This window comes from Solanum stenotomum, chromosome 1, assembly GCF_019186545.1.
Source record: "Solanum stenotomum isolate F172 chromosome 1, ASM1918654v1, whole genome shotgun sequence".
In the NCBI taxonomy this organism is placed as follows: Eukaryota; Viridiplantae; Streptophyta; class Magnoliopsida; order Solanales; family Solanaceae; genus Solanum; species Solanum stenotomum.
This window is the reverse complement of record NC_064282.1, coordinates 13,460,499-13,482,450: the sequence shown is the minus strand read 5'-3', so window position 1 is coordinate 13,482,450 and position 21,952 is coordinate 13,460,499. Positions and strand designations below refer to the sequence as shown.

Genomic DNA, 21,952 nt, shown 5'->3' with positions numbered 1-21,952 from the left:
TTCGCGTTCCTAGTTCTAAAGAAAAACAAAGTAAGTGAACTCACAGTACTCCTGCCCCTGCTGGACCTATAGCTTTGAAAAATGACTGAGATGTCATGGCTAGTCCATTAGCAGCTCCACGTTGTCGCTGGTCCTGTGGTTATAAATTATTTGATATCACACCACGACCATGTGAACCAATTGACAATTACAAGATATAGCTTTTAAAGGAGAGAGCAAAGAAGAATTTACCACTGATTTGTTTTGCAATATGAACAACCCTGTTATGATACAGATCTGGAGGCAATTTGAAGTCAAATGTTAGAATTTTAGATCATAAATTTCAATATTCGTATGTAGAATATAGTTCATTTTCTAACAACGGACTCCTATTAGCTAACATATCTTTTCGTGATAGAGAGATTGCTTAAAAGAGAGGCCTTGCACATTCATCATCTAGGTATTGGTTTTGCATGTTGTATGTGCACAAGGATACTTGGTAGCAAAAATAGATCGACTGGTAAGAAAAGCACTTACAGATAAAGCATTCTTCAACAAGGATGCAAAATTTATCGCCACAGAGAGAGCAGTCCCAGAGAGCATAGCAATATAAGGGTAACACGCCAACAAGGGAATTGACAAAACCTGATCATATCACGGTATTATAAGTAACTTATAGATTTTCTGTAAGTCCGGAGAGAACTCAGGAGTTTAACATATTTTACAAATCAAGTGCTTACTCCTGCAATTCGAGCAATGACAATAGGACCAAAATACCTCTCAACCAATGGATACAGAGTTAGTTGAAAGACTAGTAGGCCGCATCCTGAAACGCCACAATGATTTCAGTATGCAATATCTAACTAATTTTAACTTGTAAGTAATCCAAATACCATCCGAGAAATATATTAGCAAAAGTAACTGATAACTATGAAGATTGATTTTAAGTAAAAAGACATTGATATCGAAAAAATCTTCCAAAAGGAGGCATAAACAGAGAGAGGAGCTAACGTTATTCTAAACTATCATGGAACTTTACTACCTGTAATCATAAATATAGAAAAAGATGTAGTCGTAAATCTAAAATATGAGTAAGTCGTACTTCTGAATTCTAACTAATCTATGTACTTCAGATGCATTTGATGGATCAGACGTTACTGTGGTGCAATACATTACGCAAATTCCTTTCTTTTAAACTTTGATGCAGAATCAAAGAATTCTAGCGGTTACAAAATCTATAGGGATGATTGTGGGACTGAGACTCGAAGGCAATGACCATTGACTACATCAGCCTGTGTGACTGATATTAGTAAACCAAAGGGACTGCTCACATTGTTTTGTTAAGTTTTACATTAAATTCATAGTTTATGGCTTCATACAGCACATTCTGCACCTCCTTTACTGTTTCATTCATTAAGTTTGATTTTGAAAGGATAGTCAGTTTGATATTATAGATTAACATACCTTATTCCTTAACAGGTGATAATTTTGACTATGTGAGTACACCAAGTGTTTCTTCCCAATCACATCAGAGATGACGAAAGAAAAACAAGAGATTAATTGGAAAAAGAATGGCAAGCAAAGGTTCGTCCATCTGAAAAAGAATATAAATTACTAGAAAATTGGCATGTACCCGAGATTGATAGTACTTCACCAACATCAACAGTTGAATAATTTAAGCCTCCAAATTTTCTGGGGGTCACAGCCCATAATGAGAATATCTGCGATAAGAGTAAGTAAAACGTTTATTCAGCTTCCAATAGCCAATGAGCCTAGGCTTTCTACGCAGAAGACAGAGCTGCAGAATTGTAAAACATACACGCCTTTTACTGTTGAAGTGAAGAACCATTTACTTTCATAGTTTACCATGCAAAAGAAAGCAATCCGGCACATATCAGCATATAACATAAATCGACTTTGTCCTTTAGGAATATCTAACACAATCTATTTCCAATAAAGTCATCACATGACAACATGCAACCAACCGATGTCATACCAGAGATATGCATAGCTTTTCTTTTTTATAGTAGAAGATGCCTACATAATCATGATGTGATTGTATCCTACACCTAAAGTGACTTAATTTGGGTTAGAAATAAGATATACCTCTGAGTAAGCCATATCATGAAGAGCGAAGACACAGTATAAGATGATAGCCGACATCAATGGCCAGTTCTTGAAAAGGCTTTTTGTGGGGGTTGATTCGTTTCCTTCTTTCGTATCAGATGCAGCCTCCAGAGCCTTGTACGAACTTTGAGGCGGCATTCTTGAATCATGATTGTGTAATGTTTCCTGCAATCCATGAGCTTTAAGGATGACTACTATATGAAAATAGAAATGAAGACGCGCGGGTTAAAGATTAAAGTGGCTCGAGAAATTCAGAAATCTATATATTGTAGGTAAGATGAAGAAATGAGTCCATTATATTTAAGAGTTTTCTTAACACGGAAACACCAGAGATACACCCTATTACCACAACTCCTTATCCGACACAACACACGCCACATATTTAGAAGCAGAAAAAGTAATTATTGACTAAATGCTCAACTTCACCAGTTAAGCCTTAGTTTGCGCTCTTCCAACATGTTGTAGGCTCCCAAAACCAACAAGAAAAAGAAACTAAGACTAGGCAGCCATGGGACAATTCAACAACAACTTGGTAAAGCCCAACTTGGGGATCGATTTTCAATCCAAAAGATGTATGTAAATTTAATGCATGTTCATCCCGAAGTAACCTGGAAACATCTTGCATTACATCCAAAGATACATCCTAGATATAAATTCATTCTATGGTTGGCTATACAGAAACGACTAGCAACAATCGAGAGATTGCAGAAATTTGGAATCAGTGTCCCCCCTGATTGTGTCTTCTGTAGCCAACATTTAGAAACATTCTCACATTTATTCTTTGAATGTAGTGTGACCAAAAAGATATGGAATTGTATGCTACTATGGTTGGGGCACAGCAGACAAATACAAGACTGGGAGACTGAAGTGAATTGGATGAGCCAGATTGCAAGAAGAAGAGGTGGTGTTACTGAAATCACAAGTTGTGCGTTTGCGATGGTTGTGAATAAGCTGTGGACAGCTAGAAATTACATTCGTTTTAAAAAACGACCATTCTCTTCTGAACAGATCATAAAAGATATAGTGCTGCATATACATATTAGAGGAAGGAACAATTCAACATGGAGGGAATGCTTACAGATGCTGCCAAGATATCCCTTTTTGATTGTAAGAGTAGCTTGTCTAGGCTACTGATGCTATACTTGTACAAAGTTTGGTTTTATGAAATGAAAGCTATACTATTGACCAAAAAAAAAAAAAAAAAGAAACTAAGACAAACCACGATATGTCTTGGGGTAAGTTTAAATCAGAACTAGAACTTCAACTAGAACAAGCCCTTCCCACCCGCCTCACGAATGTACAGAAGCTCAAAAACAACTCGAAATATTAAATGTCAAATGATGGCAAAACGATTCTCATTCTCAGGAACATTGGAAATTAAAGTAATATGGGTATCTGAAATAGTATGTAATGATTGTCCATTAAAAGTTTATGTGAATTTCAAGTTTGCTCCGGAGGTGAAATATTATATGACTGCAAACAAGATTTGACAGAAACAACATGTGCCATAGACGCAAAAGTCATCAACACAATCATATAAATTTACCGGCAGCCAAAATGAAGCAATACCCACGACCAAGGAAAACAGTGATATGCATAAGCAAGGCAAGAAGTAGGGAAATCTGCAGAGAAAAATCATACGTTGGATCTCGAGGAGCAATTCAAGCAACAGAAGAATATACACAATTATGAAAAGAAAGAAGACAGAATACCTCCCAAATATAGAATCCTTTGGGAATACAGCCGGATATTTCTCTGCAGGCTATGGTAAAAGCAGACATTTAGAGAATATATGCTAATGGAAATTTCCTCAAAATGGTCTTCAATTCTTTTGCTAAGAACTTATAAGTAGAAAGATTAGGGATTTAAGGCTAAGAAATTTCTCTTAAAACGACTAAATAATAAGATTTTATAGCTAAGAAAAAGGAATACAAAAAGGAAAAGAAAATACCTGAGCAAAGAAGCCTCCGATAGCTGGGCCAATAATCAATCCAATACCCCATGCACTACTAATCTGAAACAATACAAAAACATAATAAAAATAAATTCCCTAAAATCCACTGTCCAAATGGTGATACAAAAATGCATTCTTGCCATTTCTTTTGTCACTCTAAAATTGTTGCAATACTCTCATTTGTTAGAAATCATTTGAAAAACTGAAAACTAAGGGCATATTACCGTTGACATTCCCATTGCTTGATATTCTTCACGAAAAATTTCCGCAGCATATGCCTAAGAATGGAAGGTAAGTATCTTAATAGAATAGCAGAGGATGCAGTTCTGAATCATAAGATGGAACTAAACCGATAGCATACCCTTATTGGTCCCATCAAACCATTTAAGAAACCGAGAAGAAACCGTGTAATGACTGCCATCCAAAAGTTGACACTAAGACCAAAGAGAGTATTGAAAATAACCCTGAAGCACAATTAAAGCAAAAGCTATAAACTTGTTGATATTTAAGTGAAGTATAAAAGAGAACATTTGAATTACGATTAGTCGTACACTACAAAAGTGCCGAAAACTATAACTGGTTTTCGTCCATATCGATCAGCCACTGTTCCCCAAAAGACAGATGTCAAAGCTCTTCCAAGCATAAATGCAGAACCTTCAGTATTTTCAGGAAAAAGATAAGGATTTATTCGAACTTGGACAGTTTTTTATATAATCATATATCTCAACATACAAATTATGGCATGAAATAAGCTTTACCTACATAACCTGCATATGTACTAATATCTTCCTCTCTCTTTGCAATGTGAAAGTCCTTTATCTGTACAGGATGCAGAAGTTAGGAGGTAATGAATTGTCGTAATATAGCAAGAGTTGAGTGATCTTACCATGAAATAAACAAATGGAAAGAGAGATGATATTGGAAGTGCTGAAGAGTTGAATCCCATGAAAAAAAGTAGAAAAAAATATCAGTCTGAATATCAATAGATGAAATCAAAAGAAGGATCACCTGGAAAGGCTTGTAGCAATAACTAACTTATGATTAGACATACAAAGAAAAGCTCCAAGAAGCTAATCCAATTATTATAGGAGGTATTACTAATACCTTCCATGTGGTGGTATTAATAATACATTGGATTTAATACCATGGGATTATCTATGTAAAGACAAAAATATCCCTCAAATCATTTTATTTATTTTCTTGATTTTATATTTTATATTTGTACTAGTAAATTTATTTTAATAAATTAGCTTACAAATTTTATTATTTAGAGAGAGTTGTTTGTTAATAAATAAATGCAATACATATCAATACAATATTTAAATGTGAGTTGTTTAACATTTACTAATTGAAAAGAAACGTTTGTGATCTTAATTGAATATGTTATTTGTTGGTTTATATGTGGTTTCTAATTGTTTGTATTTTGAACAATTTATAAATTGCATACATATTAAAACTACAACTTGCAATTATTATATGTAAATGTAGATGACTTATTCGATTTTACTATTGTTACCGTCTTTTCGATTTTAAAGTAGATGGTCTATCTATTCTAAATTGAAAATTAACGTTTTTAAGTGATTAATTTATTAAGATAACAATTGTTTACCCTCAAATAATTCAAGTGAGAAAATAGCAAACATGATAACAAAATTGTTCTTTTCCTAGCTAGTTAGAAGACCATAAAAATATAATATTGTCCGATAATTATCTACCTTGACCGATTACATAAAGTAGAAAATCTCATAATAATGCAAGGACATAATTGGAAAGAAGTTTTTTGTAGAGTTTTAATTCAAACACAAGGTGATCTGATCTTAATATTTTCTCATATAACCAGCTCAAACTCAAAATTCTACTCTACATTAAGATTTTTGCCTACAAACAACTATTTAAACATCTTATTTCATTAGCAAACTGGTTTTTTAAAAAATGAGTTACCATCCAATCTGACCCATTAGATATGGGTCGGATAATCAACTTTTAAAAATGGATCAAATATGGATATTATCCGCTAAAAAAATGGATATTTATATCATCAATATTTCATCTTTATTTTGTTTAACTCGTTTTCAATCCAGCAATTTGCCACTCCTAATTGCTACTAGTATTATTTTATTCACACTTTACCTGTTTTGGTTAATTTTTTTGATTTTAATAAATATTTTGAGGGATACACTTTAATTAAATATAATAAATAATTAGAGAAGTCATATAAAGTTCCACAATTGATAAAATAAAGTCTTTTTCAGAGCTGTTCCTCTCTATAAGGAATATAATATATATCATTATTGAAATTTGAACCCTAACCAACCCAACTATATTTTGGGTTGGTTTGGTTTTAACTAAAAAAATCAACCCGAGATCAAATCAACCCGATATTATATATGTAATTTTAAATTTTATTTTATACATAAAAATATTTACTTTGATATAATTTTAAAATATTTCTTATATTATTTCATAGTTTTTATCTTTTAATATATTATTTCAAGTTTAAAACTTAGACTTCGGAATGATCCAATAAAGATTATAGTTCATAACAACAACAACATACCCAGTGAAATCCCACTAGGTGGGGTCTGGGGAGGGTAGAGTGTACGCAGACCTTGCCACTACCTCGTAAAGGTAGAGAGGCTGTTTCCGAGAGACCCTCAGCTCAAGAAAGATTATAGTTCATAGATGTTGATAATTATAATAAAACTTAAATCAAAATCAAATTAATACTAATGCAGAAAGAAAATCAATTCAACACTAAGAATGACAATAATATTGAATATTTGCTCTTTAGTTTTACATTGGTTTAGACAATTAAAATACATAATCTAATTTTAATTTTCCTTAAATATTTAGTAATGTAACTAATACTTATTAAACTTGTTTTAGCATGATTTAGTACTTTTAAATTATGATCATTTTCATTATGACTTTGCAATATTTATTTTATATGATGATTTCATTATTGTTTTTTTATTGAATATTTTAGTGTCATCAGTACTCATCTCATATTTTGTGTTATTTTCTTAAGAAACACCTTAGATAATTGTATTTTGGTTGGACTAAAGAAATATTTGGAGCACAAGTTAATTATATGTTCGTATGCAAACTTTACCGAAAAAATCCAAAAATCTGAAAAAATCCGAGGTTTATTAGTTTGGTTTGATTTATTCGACACAATGGTTTGGTTTGGTATTTGAAAAATCCGAATTTTATTAGTTTGGTTTGGTTTATAAATTTAAAAATTTTACACAAATGGTTTGGTTTGGTTTGATATTTGAAAAACCCGAACCAACCCGGTCATGTACACCCCTACGACTACATGATACCAAAAATTATAAAATAAATTTAAAAAACTCATTTATTTATTGTGAAAAAACCATCACACCCGAAAATGGTTTTAAAAATAGAATACATACAAACCTACTTATCTAAATAATGGTAAATTTGAAAAAAAAAAAAAAACAAATTAATGGGGTACCTTCTTAATTACTCTTTCCGTCCCATTTATACGGTAGTTTTAGCTTAAAATAAAGTTCATCCCAAAATAAATATTATTACTTTAATAATTCAAGAATAAAGTTGACAGTTGCTTCAAACTAAAAAGTATGCACAAAAATTTTTTAAGAGGAAAAATAAGTTTAAATTTATTAAATGAGAAGAAAATATCAGCTTATATTTATAGGTTCCTTATGACTTATAAATCAAAAAGAATTTATTATTTTTGCTATTTTAGCTTAAAAACAAGCTATTATAATCACTTTTTTATTTTATCTAAACCTATAAAATTACCAAAAAGCGAGTTTAAAGCATCTGAAATAAGTCAATTCAAACATACTAAAAACTAAAACCGCCGTATACGGAACAGAAAGGGCACATGCTCGTAAAAGTTTGGGCATCTTTCTTCCTGAGAATTCACCGGAAAAGACGATAGAAAAAAGTAGCGGTATATAAAATTGATGGGTTACCTGCGCTAAGGATGACAACCCATACAGTGAAGAGCTCCTTAATGGGTAAACCCGTTTGACCCGCTTTATGTAGATCTACTTTACAACCCGGACAATTCTCGTAGTAATCTTTTTTATTTATCAGCGGAGTTTCTAATTCTTCCGCCATTTTTGAGAGGAAACGAAGACCAAGAAGAAGAAGGAGGAGGAAGAACACCGAAAACGTTTCTCTCATGCACAACTTATATAATACACTCATATTATATTCTCTCCTGTTTCATTTTATATGACACTTTTTAAATTTTGAAATTTAAATAAGTTTATTAGCTTATAATATTTTTTATTTAGTTTATAAATATCTAAATTTTATTTCAAAAAATTTGAAAATTCTATGCATAAATTTTCGATTAAATTTAAATAGATTGACTTTCGAAAAATAATAAAGTCACATAAATTGAAACAAAATAAGTATTATTTAGTTTGGTCAATATTTGAAAAATCATTGAAACTCTAATTCACATAAAATGATAATTTGTCGAATAACTGTTTTTAATATATTAAACAAATAAAGATGGATGAACGAAACATTAGATTACCTATAAATACTTTAAAAATAATAATTTTACTTGCTTACTAAATATTAAAAAATAATTTATCTTTTTTAAAAAAAAATTGGATGAAAAATATTTTCCCTCCTACTGAGCACACTTAGAATGCAATTTATTTATTTTGTACTGGAGAAAGGGGTGGTCACCTTCATTTTAATGACTAAATAAATATTACACTTAGAATGCGATTTATTTATTTTGTACGAAAAAGGGGTGGTCACCTTTATTTTAATGTAATGAATAAATAAATATTCATATGTCCAATAATAGTTGTTCATTATTGACTTGATATATATCTTAAAAATAATAAATAATAAGAATAATATTATTTAGTGTATTGAGAAATGTATCAAATATTAAATAGTAAGGATAAAATAAATATAAAAGAGTGGATTATCTTTTGATTTTTAAAACTGAATTTATCTTATTGAATAAATACTTTTAATGTAATGGATAAATAAAAATAGACGGAGAGAGTATGACGAAACAAATTTGCAGACAACAACCAATATTAAAAGTTTTATCTTGGACCCTGCTAGAAGAAAAGTATGAAACGCAATCTTATAATTGATTTATGTGTTTGGTTGGAGAAGAAATTATACAAAGGGCCATTCGATATAAAATTATTGTATGAAATTTTATTATATAGAAGAGCCATGAGAAGGACGATTAATGGTATTTTAGTAATTTTAATATTATTTAAGGATAAAATAATAATTGTATAATTAATGGCCAAAATGAAAATCTAGAAGAATCCATACATATTTTTACTTTTGAAATTGGCCCATAAAAATATTTTTGTAATTTTGTTAAAATGAAGAGTTTCTATTGGTTAACTTTTACAAACAATTATAAATGCTAAGCTTGTTTTGACATATTTTTGAAAGAAAATTTTGAACTAATTTAAAATAAAATGTATTTGAATAGTTAATATTTTATTCCTAAAAATATTTTAAAGGATTATTGTGTAAACATATTTTTAATATTATATTGCATAATATGACCACTAAATTTGTATCTTGATTATTAAAATAGTCTTTAAATGAGGTATCAATATTTTTTAATTAATTTGAAGAAATATTAAATTTTGTGACTAAAAGAATGAACAATGTTTGACTATTAAAAAATTAATAATTTGATAATACATTCATCAAAAGATTAAAAATATATAAATTTTTCATTTCTATATAGGATATTTTATTAATATCAAATATGATAAACTATTTAACAAGGAAATTTGACAAGAAAAAATTTAATATTTAAACTCTAAGAAATATTAAAATACAAACTAAAGAAAAATGAGTAGTTAAAAATAAAGAAAACAAAAAATGAAAATGTCAATAGAAAAGGACTTGAGAAATATAGAGGGGAAAAAACTAAAACAAGAATATAAGGTTATTTTGTGGGGATAAGATTTAGTATTTTCTTTTACGGCATGATATTTAGAGTGTAGTATCAAAAAAATTATTAATGTAATTTAGAGTATAACGTTACGATAATTGTTATCGTATATAGAAAAAAAATTGCTTTCATGATTGTTTTTTTTTTTTTGTGGAGTTAGAAATCATTTTTTTTTAATAAAGACTCTTACTAATATTTAGAATATAACATTATGATAATTATTATTGTATATAGAAATAAAGTTGATTTCATGATTGTTTTTATTGTTGTGGATGTTAGAAATCAATTTTTTAATAAATACTTTCAATATTACTATCAAAATAAATAGAAATATTTCTATTATCAAAGACAATAATAACATGTATCACAAAATTCATCGACAAAACAAACTACAAACACATTATACTTAAGTTGAAGCAGTAGAAATTTGAAAGGCTTTGAATCGATCTTTACGAATTGGTTGATCGATGATTAATATTTTATCAGATGCAAAGCTTATGGTGCAAATATTACAAAAGAAGATGATAACATTGTAGAAAATAAATACCACTTGCGAAAATATATGAAGATTGATGAACTTTTTTAAAGATATCAACATTTGATATATTCCTCAAACACGAAATGTTTTAACTCATAATCTATTGCAATTCTCTATTTCCTTGCTGCATAGAATTTTTATGGAATTCAACTTTCTCAATTTGGGTTGTAAATGATGCATTTATGTCGTATACACATTTGAAAAAGATTATTAAGTAATATATTGAAGTTGTTTACTGAAAAAAATATATATTATAAAGTATAGAAATCTCATATTTTTGGAGGCTAGTTATATCCTATCCCATGAGTTTTCTCAATTACACAAATCTCGAATTTTTCATTCCAAATGATATATATTACTTCATGGAAAGGATGTATCCAAGAGGAGATATGTATGTATCTGAGACGGGATTGATGTATCCGAGAGGGAATAAAGATATATCCGAGAGGGGATTATGATATCTTAAGTTGTGAATTTATGTAATTTTTCCAACAAAATATGTGAAATTATATTGGGCCCATATTACGTGCCTTAAATTTTTTAGTTATAATATAGACTTGAAGTTTTGTTTGAACATTTGATTTAGAGTTTTTGTATTGAAATTTTTTCATAAATATAAGAATCACATAAGTTGTAAAACTAGTAAAATAGTCTCAGTTATTTATTCAATCTTATCAAATAAACAAAAAATTATAAAACTGCATAATAAATTATTACAACGTCATTTTGGTTTGTCTTGTTCTCTCAATATAGATAAGAAATTATTTATTAATTAAACATTAAAGTAGTAGTAATAAATTTGGTTGATAAATAAATTTGATAAAAAAATAATGAATTTGATGAATATAAATGATAAAGTAAGAATTGATTTAAAGTAATAATAAATTTAAAAAATAATGATAAGATTATAAATTTTATTTTCATACGAAATAAATGGCTAGTAGATATAAAAGTGAATTTGTTTTAACAAAATATAAACTTATAGATCAATTTTTATATTTAAAAATCTCAAATCTTGACATGGAATTTCCAAAATTATACTTATTGAAGAATATGAGATTCCATCTCATGATTTCATCAGCGTGAAATCGCATGTCCAAATATTAATTTCATGTCACAATTTCATATCATGATATGATATCACATAATCAAATGCCTACTAAAATTATAGCAAAAAAATTATAACATTAATTTTAAAAAATAATGAACGAAGTATTTTACAGTCACGATATTCGAAAAAACATCATCTCAAAAATTGTGATATAAAAAAATACCCCCAAACAAACAAACAAAACATTCCCATCCAATTTCAATTGGCTAACAAACAATTAAACAAGCAAGTGCTACACATTATAAGTATTCATTTAGTCGTACACTACAAAAGTCTATCCCTATGTCTCTATGTGGATTTTTCGTTTTCCGAAAATCAAACAATTTAAATTTGATCAGCGATTTATGCATTAAATTTTCAAATTTTTTGGAATGAAATTTATATATATATTTATAAACTACGTAAAAAGTACTATAAGTCACAATCATTGACAATTCAAAATTTTTAAAAGATGTACGAAATATTAACGATCAAAGATAGATTTATTTAAATCTCGTAATCTGAAAAATACCACATAAATTAAAACGAAGAGAGTGCCTCAGCTCTCATATTATTAGTGTCATTGCTTTGTTGTATATAAAAAGCATGTATCAGTTACGCATAAACTAAGAACACTACCAAATAAGGAATTAAAAAACATCAAAACTGATATATGTATTATTTTCATATATCTCATACCAAACGATTCAAAATAGTCCAAACCTTTGAAGAGTAGGTATCAATGGGTAACACGTGACTAACACACTACATTGCAATGATAATTAATATAATGAGTATATTATTTTACTTCTATTAATTGTTATGGTTTCTAATATATTTTACTCACTATATATTTCAAACACATTAATTTAATATTAAGAATATAATAAATAATAAGTAAAATTAGAAATTAAATTAAAAAATATTTAACAAGTAAATAGTATGACAAAAGGCATTAAAGCAGTAAAACGAAAAGTGGTGGAACAAGTGTTACGTAGATACATACCGAAAATTATATGGTGGGAGAGGCAATGTGAGGCATTGTTTTTGAATTAAAAAATACATGGATCTATTCATTCTATATTGTTATTTCTCTCTCCTACCTTTACTTCTCACCCCTCCTTTTTTTGTCATTTCTTTCCTTTCACCTTTTTGTTTTTTATTTTTCTAATTCTTTGTCTAATTTCTTAATCAGTTTTTTGAATGATTAATTTTATTTATCCAATTTTCTTATATCATTTTATATTTATATATGTTCTCAGTTTGATAAATATCACCTTGATTATTTAAAAAAAAAAAAATATATATATATATATATATATATATATATATATATTTGAGAATACAAGAAAAAAATATGGGAGGAAATTGCAAAATAAAAATTAGAATTTTCATCTATGAAATGAATGTCTAGATAGTTAATCAACTAAGCTATAAAATCGTTTATTTGATATGTATATATACATTTGATTGATTAGTTTTTTTTTCACTGTCAAACCACAACGAATCAATAAAATCAAGTTTTTCAATTTTCTCAAAATTTTTTAAGTTCCATTTAAAACATGTTACACTGAAATTAAATTAATTTTTATGAAATATGACGCAAATGTCACACTATTTCATACAATTATATCTACTTCAATTTATTATAAATAATTATATAAACACTGTCATCTTTAACGCATAAAAAAGGAAAACAATATTTTGTATATACAAATATTAATATATATAATATATTTCCCCTTTTTGTGGCATTATGATTGATAGTTTTTTATATAACGGTTTACAATGAGTTATATTAAATAAATAATAATGGTACAAAATAGTATGATATTTACATTATATTTCATAAAAATAAAATTCATTTTATTGTAAAATGTTTCAAATCAAGATAAAAAAAATAAAAAAATAAAAATCTAATTTCATTAATTTGGTATGGTTTATTAATATAAAAATTGATGAAATAATTCAATTTGATAAGTGAAAAATTAATCAATCATGCTTAAATACATGTACCAAATGAGGGATATTAATAGTTTAATTGATTGACTATCTAGACTTTTATTTCGTAGATGAAAGTTTTATTCTTCATTTTGTAATTTTCTCCACCATTTTTTATTCTCATATTTTTATGTAATTTAAAAAATTTTAAAATAATATATTTGTTAATTATCAAATATGAAAAAAATAAAAAAAATTGAATAAATAAAATTCATAACTTAAAATTGATCTGAAATATTAGAGGAAAGAAGAATAAAAGGATTTTTTTATAAAAAAAAAAAAAGGGGCAAAGAAAAGAAATGGACAAGTGAACGAATGTGGAGTAAAATGTATGGGAAACAAATTAAGTAACAATGTAAAATAAAACGAATAGGACCCACATAATTTTTTCTTCATAAATTAAGTAAGACAGGAGAGAGAAACAACAATATTGAATAGGAAAGGTGAGGCCTATATATTTTTTAATTCAAAAATAATACCTCACATACCAAGTCATACTTGTGACTAGGGGTGTTCATGGTTTGGATAAAAATCGATCCAAACCGAAAAATCAAATCAAACTAATTAAATGAATCAATTTAATTTAATTTGGATTTTGGTTTGGTTTGGTTTTAGACTGTTAAGAACCGATAGTATTTGGTTTAGTTATGGTTTTGTTCGAAAAAAATCGAAGAAATAACCGAACCGAACCAACAAGTTATATACATAAATTTTATTATTATACATATATAATATATTATATTCATAAACAATTTTAAAGATTTTATATATGTTTCATCAAAATTTATTTTTATAATTTACGTATGAAAGAAAAAATGTCCAAGGTGAGAACATTTTTCTTATTGGTTTCATGTATATGAGTGTCTATGAAAATTCTTTGTGGGACTAAAAATGTCATTGTCTCTTCCTTCTATGTCAAAATAGTGAATTTTGAAGTTTTATTCAGTAAATTCAATGATCGAAAGTTCTGTAATGCCAGTCATTCTAACAATTTTTTTGTTTGAATGGATTGTTGTCACTTTTTTCACGTTTTGAATTAATTGTTTATTTTATTTTATTTTTATGTATGGTTAATAACCGAATAATCGAACCAAACCAAACCAAAACCGAAAACAACCAAACCGATAAATGTATATTATATTTGGTTTGGTTTGGTTTTGATAATTTTAAAACCGATTAAGTTGATTTGGTTTTGATTTTGATCAATAACCAACCCAAACCAAATCATGAACACCCCTACTTGTGACTCTCGCACCATAAAATTTTTCAGATAGATACTCATCATGTCAACTAGGGGTGTGCATTCGGTTTTTTGGTTTGGTTTTACACTATTCGGTTTGGATTTTCGGTTTTTGGTTTTGTAAAAGTGTAACCCAATCCGATCCAAAATAAATTTGGTTTGGTTTGGTTTTTCTCTATTCGGTTTGGCTATTTTCGGTTTGGTTATTCGGTTATGTCAATAATTAATAACATATATAACCAAAGTAATAATATTTAATCCCTTAAATATACTTTCTAATATAAATCATAAGTAATACTTAAAACACAATACTTATAAGTATACATATTGTAGATGTAATTCAAACATAAAAGGGAGAAGACACAAGTACCCCCTAGACTATGACCGAAATCTCAGAGACACACCTTAACTAAATTAAGGTCCTATTACCCCCTTGAACTCATTTTTTTTTGTAATTTTGTACACCTTTTGACTTATGTGGCACACCACACGACTCCACGCAGTATATATATATATATATATATATATAATTCGGTTTTTTTCGGTTTTTCGGTTTTTATCTTTTAAAATCCAAAACCAAACCAAAAAACCAAACAAAGTAATTTATTAATCCAAAACCAATCCGAAAAACCAAAAAACCAATCCAAATAAAATTTCGGTTTGGTTTGGTTTGGTTATTCGGTTTAATCCGAATAGTGCACACCCCTAATGTCAACTGTCAATATGCTTGTTTTTTGGTTTTTTATATATTTAAAAATTATGTAAAAATATTAAAAGTTATAATGATAATTAATAATTTAAAATATTTAATTTATGATTCTTGAAAAAAATTATATATTATAAATTAGACATAAAAAGTAATATGAGTTATTTGAAAACAATGTAAAAAATATTATAATCTCAATAATTAACAATTGAAATATATATTTTTTTAAATATATAAAAAATTTAATTGACTCTTAAAATTTATTTGTGCCAAATAAATTGAGACAAAGAAAGTAATATATAATATTTGAGAATTACATAAAATAACTATAAATTACAATAATAATTTAAAATATTTAAAAACCAAATAATTTTTTTATTAAAAATTACATAAAAACACTATAACATAATAATAACAATATAAATTTTTTAATGACACTCCAAATTTATTTATTTTCATATAAATTGTGACAGACATAATAAAACAAGAAGCTTTTGTCCCATCCTCGACCATTGACATCATTGCTCACGATTGGGACTACAAAGACTTTACTTTTATATTTCCGTTTAACCTATTTTAATTTAATACGGAGTTTTAAAAAATTAATATGTAAGTAAGATTTCTGAATTTTTGGTCTAAATTTAAAGATATGTCTAATTTACCAACACATTAATCTTATGATGGGTTTAACATGACGTGCAAAAAGTTGAAATTAAAAAATTACTAAAAAGAAAAAATATTTTTTTAAACGGACTAAAAAAAAAAATTGTTCAAATAAATTGAAACAAAGAAACCATAAATGATAACAAGAGTATAACTTTATCTTTTAACCAATCCTATAGCAACAACCGACATGTTCGACCCTCACTTTAACCCAATCTCATCTTAAAAATCTAACACACGCATGATTTTGACTTTTATATGACTTTTTGGGGAAAAGGCATAAATTTCCTCATGAACTTGTACCGAAAAGTCAGTTAGATGCTTAAACTATTACGCGACCTATTACACACTTAATTTTGTTCAAAGTGATACCAATACCCCTCAGAACGTGACATGACAAAGAAAGTGTCTTCATCTTCCTTAAGGTGCGTGAGAAGAAAATAATATATGTTAGAATGACAAATTTGAACACATGACACTATTTTATTGATCATTATATAATCATGTATTATAATTTTTAATATATTAATTATTTCAATTTTCTTTCTTTTTTAATCTTTTTATTGGTGACCCCAATTTCTTTAAAGCATTTACATTTTTCTTAATTTTGTGTTCTTCTTCTTCTTAAGGAATCACAACATTTGTCACCATTGATTGTTTGATGGAAGCACATCCAACACTCTACCCTTAAAGAGGAACTCTAAAAAGAAATAGAAAGGATTGAAGAACATGATGACTTCCAAAGAAAAGTTAATAATTTTCAACTTAAAATTCATGATTTTTCCGTTCGAACTCGCCGAAGGATTCACTGGAGAAGATTACCAAAAAATAATCACGAGAAAGATAATGATTTCTATTGAAAATCTTATAACATTTATGCATAAAATTCATGATTATATTGCCTAAATTTATCAAAAGTTCATCGAAGAAAATGATTTCTCCATCTTTGTCTTCTCTATTCTCGCCGGAGCACTACCTACAACCACCACAATGTCATTTTTATGTCTCAATCATCAATAGCATATTTGATTAATCATTACACACAAAGAATACTAATGAAATGCTTGATTTACATACTAGTTATCAAGATTTTTAAAGAATTTTATAGATCTGAAAATTTTATTTGTTTCACCGGCAACAATGGTGTTGCATTGTTGCCCATCGCCTATCGCCGCCGCCAACATCTCTTAACTTCATAATTGACTTACTGACTCCTTTTTCTCTTCAAATTTTTATTTTTCCCTTCAATTTATGAACAATGGAGAAGAAGAAGAAATATACTTTAAAAAGAGAAATGTATGGTTAGAGTAGGAAGATGCCCTAATATTTATTCTTCTGCAAAAGTTTAAGAAAATATCAAGAGATAAAGATTTTTAAAAATTAAAATAAATATTATTTATGTATGAAAACGCGTGTACAACATGACTTTTTTTACACAATTGAGATTATCTTCGGAAGGAGTATTAATATCACTTTGAACAAGAGTGTAATAGGTCGCCACAATAGTTTGAGCGTGTAACTGATTTTTCGACACAAGTTCACAATAGGTCGCCCATGGACCATCTTGGCCTAGTTGGTGGTGGGTATCTCTTATGGACCTACTCAGTTACAACATACACCCTCTTTAATTGATATGACAGTCCCTTTGGTCTAGGCCACCACTGAGTCGCGATCTCAAGCATTGATTAACTTATTTTTATCTAAAAGACTAGTCTATTACGTGAAAGAGCTTACTCCCCTTTTAAATTTATTGATTTTTTTTTTAAATCAACGAGGGAGACTTAACACACAACATCGCCTTAGATAAAGCAAACAATAACTATTTGCGTACGAGAGCTCCAACAAGTTAAAACAAACAGTAGCAATGGTGGAAGAGAAGTTGGCATTGCTTCTATCTATGTAGATGAATTTCATTCAAATTGAATTTGATTTAATTAACTTGGTTACAACAGGACACCCTTTTTTTAATTCCAAATTGTTGTAACGTGTAAAATAGAATACTAATAAATAATCATACATAAGGTCTCGTTTGATTAATTAGTATTTTGTGTTTCAACAAGGAATGGTTTGAATGTCAGCAACACACCAATTGCCTCAATCACATTCAGCACAAAGAACACCACTTGATTACCTGCATTCGAGTTGAACACAAACATAGAGAGCATAAGTGGACGCAATGTATGTGCTACGAATTCAACTGAATTCAGTTATTTGGTCATTACCTGGAAGAATGGAAGCGTCAAGCCTTTTTTGTGCCCAAGAAAAGCTACATAAATCAAGAAAACGCGTTAATTTAAGACAAGTAATTAGGAAACAGGACTGAGATAAACAATTGAACTCACAGTGCTCCTCCCACAGCTGGTCCAAGAGCTTTAAAAAATGACATTCCTGTCATGGCAAGTCCATTAGCAGCTCCACGTTGTCGCTGGTCCTGCAGTTTCAAATTATACAACATCAAATGCAGCATATCGCATGAAAAATATAATGCTAGCTTCTGTAAAGAAGAATTTACCACTGCTTTGTTTTGTAATATGAACAACCCCGTTATGATAGAAATCTGAATACAATGTTAGAACTTGAGATCAAAATTAGGACATAAAAAAATGTCGAAGCAAAACAACAACAGATTGAGTACTGGTAAGAAAATTACAGTCACCAGAGTAAAAAACAGTACTTACAGACAAAATATTCTTCATCATGGATACGACATTCATCACCACGGAGAGGGTGGTTCCAGACAGCATAGCGATATAAGGGTAAGTCGTCAGTAAAAAAATTGACAAAACCTGATCACATTACAAGCTAAAGCCTTTCAGGATTCCTGGTCATATAATGCAAGGGTTTAACATATTGTACGAAATAATCGAGTGCTTACTCCTCCAGCCCGAGCAGTCATGACAGGGCCAACATACTTGGCAACCGATGAATACAGTGTAAGTTGAAAGACTAGAAGGCCAAATCCTGAAACCGACACCATTTCAGTATGCATCGTTGTATATTTATAAACGAATAGTATAAATTATGATGAAACTGGCGTGCACCTGATATTGACAGTACTTCACCAACATCAGCAGTTGAATAACTTAAGCCACCAAACTTTCTGGGGCTAACAGCCCATAATGAGAAAATCTGTACAAGCAATAATGTGAGAAATGAAAGAACTATGTGTCCGTGAATTTGATCAGTTACTCTTAGCATGATACTTATTAGTGGATATGGTATACCTCTGAGTAAGCCATATCATGAAGAGCGAAAACGCAGTATGATATGATAGATGACATCAACGGCCAGTTCTTAAAAAGATTTTCTTTTGGGGCTGATTCATTTCCGTCTTTTGTATCTGATGCAGCTTCCAGAGCCTTGGAAGAATCTTGACGCGGCCTTTCTGAATCATGGTTATGTAATGTTTCCTGCAATTCATGAACTGTAATCATGAAATTCTACCACATCTTCCAGCTCAACTAAAGATGGGAAAACCAGAGAAGCCAGAGGACAAAGCAGAGAAAGACGACTGGATTAATGTGGTTCGAGAAACAAGGAAAGAGATGTCTAGACAAATCTCACTCTCGTCTCTCAGAAACATTGCAACACTAAAATAATATGGATATCTGAAACGATATACATGGTCATTATCCATTAAAAATTATGCAAAAATTCAATTTTTCTCAGTAGGTGAAATACTGATACTTTGATTGTAAACTTGAAGGGAAGAACAGAAACAGTATGTGTCTTGAAAAGACGCGGAAGGAATTAACATAATCATATAGCTATATTTACCGGCAACCAAAATGAACCAACAGCCACAACCAAGGCAAACACTGATATGCATAGGCAAGGCAAGAAATAGGGAAATCTGCAAAAAAGCATCAAATGTTGGAGCCAAGAAACCGAAGAAGACGTTATAATCCTGAAAAGCAAGAGAGCAAAGTACCTCCCAAATAATGAATCCTTTGAGAACAAGTCTGGATATTTCTCTGCAGGCTAGCGAAAATATGAACATTTAGAGAACAAACATGTATGTTGTATTACAACTTATCATAAAATGACTAACTCTTTATCACTAGCAGAAGTAATGAAGTACCTGAGCAAGGAAGCCTCCTAAAGCTGGGCCAATAATCAAACCAATACCCCATGCAGTACTAACCTAAAAGATTCAAACATATAAACAAAAATATCAACAAAATTTCCAATGACATTCCTAGTGCTCGATATTCGTTATATATTACAATAACTTAGAAATCATTTGCATCACAGAGAAGCAAGGACATATATTACCGTTGACATTCCTAGTGCTTGATATTCTTCGCAAAAAATCTCAGCAGCATACGCCTAAACATGGAAGGTAAGTATGTTAACAGAATAGCTGAGGATACGCGGTATTGAATCGTATAACAGAATACCTTTATTGGTCCAAGCAAACCATTTAAACTACCAAGAAGAAATCTTGTTACAACAGCCATCCAAAAGTTGGTACTAAGACCAAAAAGAGTATTGAAAACAACCCTGAACTCAAATCAAAGCAAAAAATATATATAAACGTATTGACATTGAAATGAATGAAATTGAAATGTAAACAGTTCTATTAAGATTAAGACATACGTACACTATAGAAGTGCCGAAAATTATAACTGGTTTTCGTCCATATCGGTCAGCCACAACACCCCAAAAGGCAGATGTTAAAGTTCTTCCAAACATAAATGCAGAACCTTCAGTATTTAAGGAAATTTATAAGCATTTTTGAACAGAACGATCATGTGAATATATATACATATATCAAGATAATACAAATTATATAAGCTTACCTACATAACCTGCATAGGAACCAATATCTTCCTCTCTCTTTGCAATGTGAAAGTCCCTTACCTGTAGCATTATAAAAAATTAGTAAGTCAATAGATTTTCACAATATAGCATGAACATTATCTTCACAAGAATGTTTGTCAATTTTTTCATGTTCAGTTTGGTCAAATAATTTTCTTTCTTACAAATAACTAAAATGACTTCGATCCCTGGTGAAAGTAAAAAAACAAGTTTTCCTAGCGACATTTCACTTTGATTGTGTCCTTCCCGTCCCCCATAGCCCTCATCACCACCATATCCCACAACCCATGCTTCCCCACCTCGACCTCTAATAGTATTTATCCAAATTATATACAAATATTTTTCGAATAATATTTTTTACTTACTAATTATCAAACACAAGAAAATAAGTTTGCAAAAAAATTAGGCATAATACATAAATATGCCCTATAACTTAGATTAGCTAGCATTTATGCCCTCCAATTTTGAGTGTGCATAAATAGACACTTAAACTTGTATAAATTTGAACAAATAGACATATATGTCCTACGTAACATAATACATGTAGGACGCCACATAGGACACAAAATTGTCATGTAGGACGCCATGTAGGATTAATGTGTCTATTTATTCAATTTTATATAAGTTTAAGGGCGTGTTTGGTATGAAGGAAAACATTTTCCGGAAAATATTTTCCAATTTTCTCATGTTTGGTTGGGTTAAATGTTTTGGAAAATATTTTCCAAATCAACTCATTTTCCTCAAATTTAAGGAAAATGACTTCCCTTCAAAACTTAAGGAAAACATTTTCCAAAACTCTCTTCCAACTTCAAATTACAATTTTTTTTTTTGAAAAAATCAATTTATTTTGTCCCTACCCTCAAACCACCCCCCCCCCCCC

At 29.3% G+C, this 21,952-nt stretch overlaps 1 protein-coding gene across 5 annotated transcripts in view; it reads right to left on the bottom strand.

Annotated features, from left to right (window-relative positions):
* The window catches only part of LOC125867756 (protein ZINC INDUCED FACILITATOR-LIKE 1-like), a 54,526-nt gene that overhangs the window by 534 nt on the left and 32,040 nt on the right, over window positions 1-21,952 (bottom strand). For 3 of the 5 annotated variants that reach the window (XM_049548353.1, XM_049548360.1, XM_049548338.1), the window contains exons 3-17: window positions 21,054-21,114; window positions 20,855-20,957; window positions 20,652-20,754; window positions 20,527-20,580; window positions 20,333-20,395; window positions 20,183-20,232; window positions 20,029-20,104; window positions 19,476-19,661; window positions 19,293-19,380; window positions 19,127-19,212; window positions 18,930-19,037; window positions 18,764-18,808; window positions 18,594-18,682; window positions 18,474-18,517; window positions 18,254-18,382 (exon numbers count right to left, since the gene is read on the bottom strand). In XM_049548353.1, the coding sequence (XP_049404310.1) occupies window positions 18,285-18,382; window positions 18,474-18,517; window positions 18,594-18,682; window positions 18,764-18,808; window positions 18,930-19,037; window positions 19,127-19,212; window positions 19,293-19,380; window positions 19,476-19,661; window positions 20,029-20,104; window positions 20,183-20,232; window positions 20,333-20,395; window positions 20,527-20,580; window positions 20,652-20,754; window positions 20,855-20,957; window positions 21,054-21,114 (1,254 nt within the window). In that variant the 3' untranslated portion in view covers window positions 18,254-18,284. Of the gene's footprint in view, window positions 1-44; window positions 134-231; window positions 277-516; window positions 625-719; window positions 806-1,612; window positions 1,701-2,085; window positions 2,272-3,652; window positions 3,729-3,818; window positions 3,869-4,057; window positions 4,121-4,284; window positions 4,339-4,421; window positions 4,525-4,611; window positions 4,715-4,818; window positions 4,880-4,946; window positions 4,988-8,025; window positions 8,247-18,253; window positions 18,383-18,473; window positions 18,518-18,593; window positions 18,683-18,763; window positions 18,809-18,929; window positions 19,038-19,126; window positions 19,213-19,292; window positions 19,381-19,475; window positions 19,662-20,028; window positions 20,105-20,182; window positions 20,233-20,332; window positions 20,396-20,526; window positions 20,581-20,651; window positions 20,755-20,854; window positions 20,958-21,053; window positions 21,115-21,952 lie in introns of those variants that run through there. The other 2 variants (XM_049548328.1, XM_049548346.1) reach the window with 2 other exon arrangements.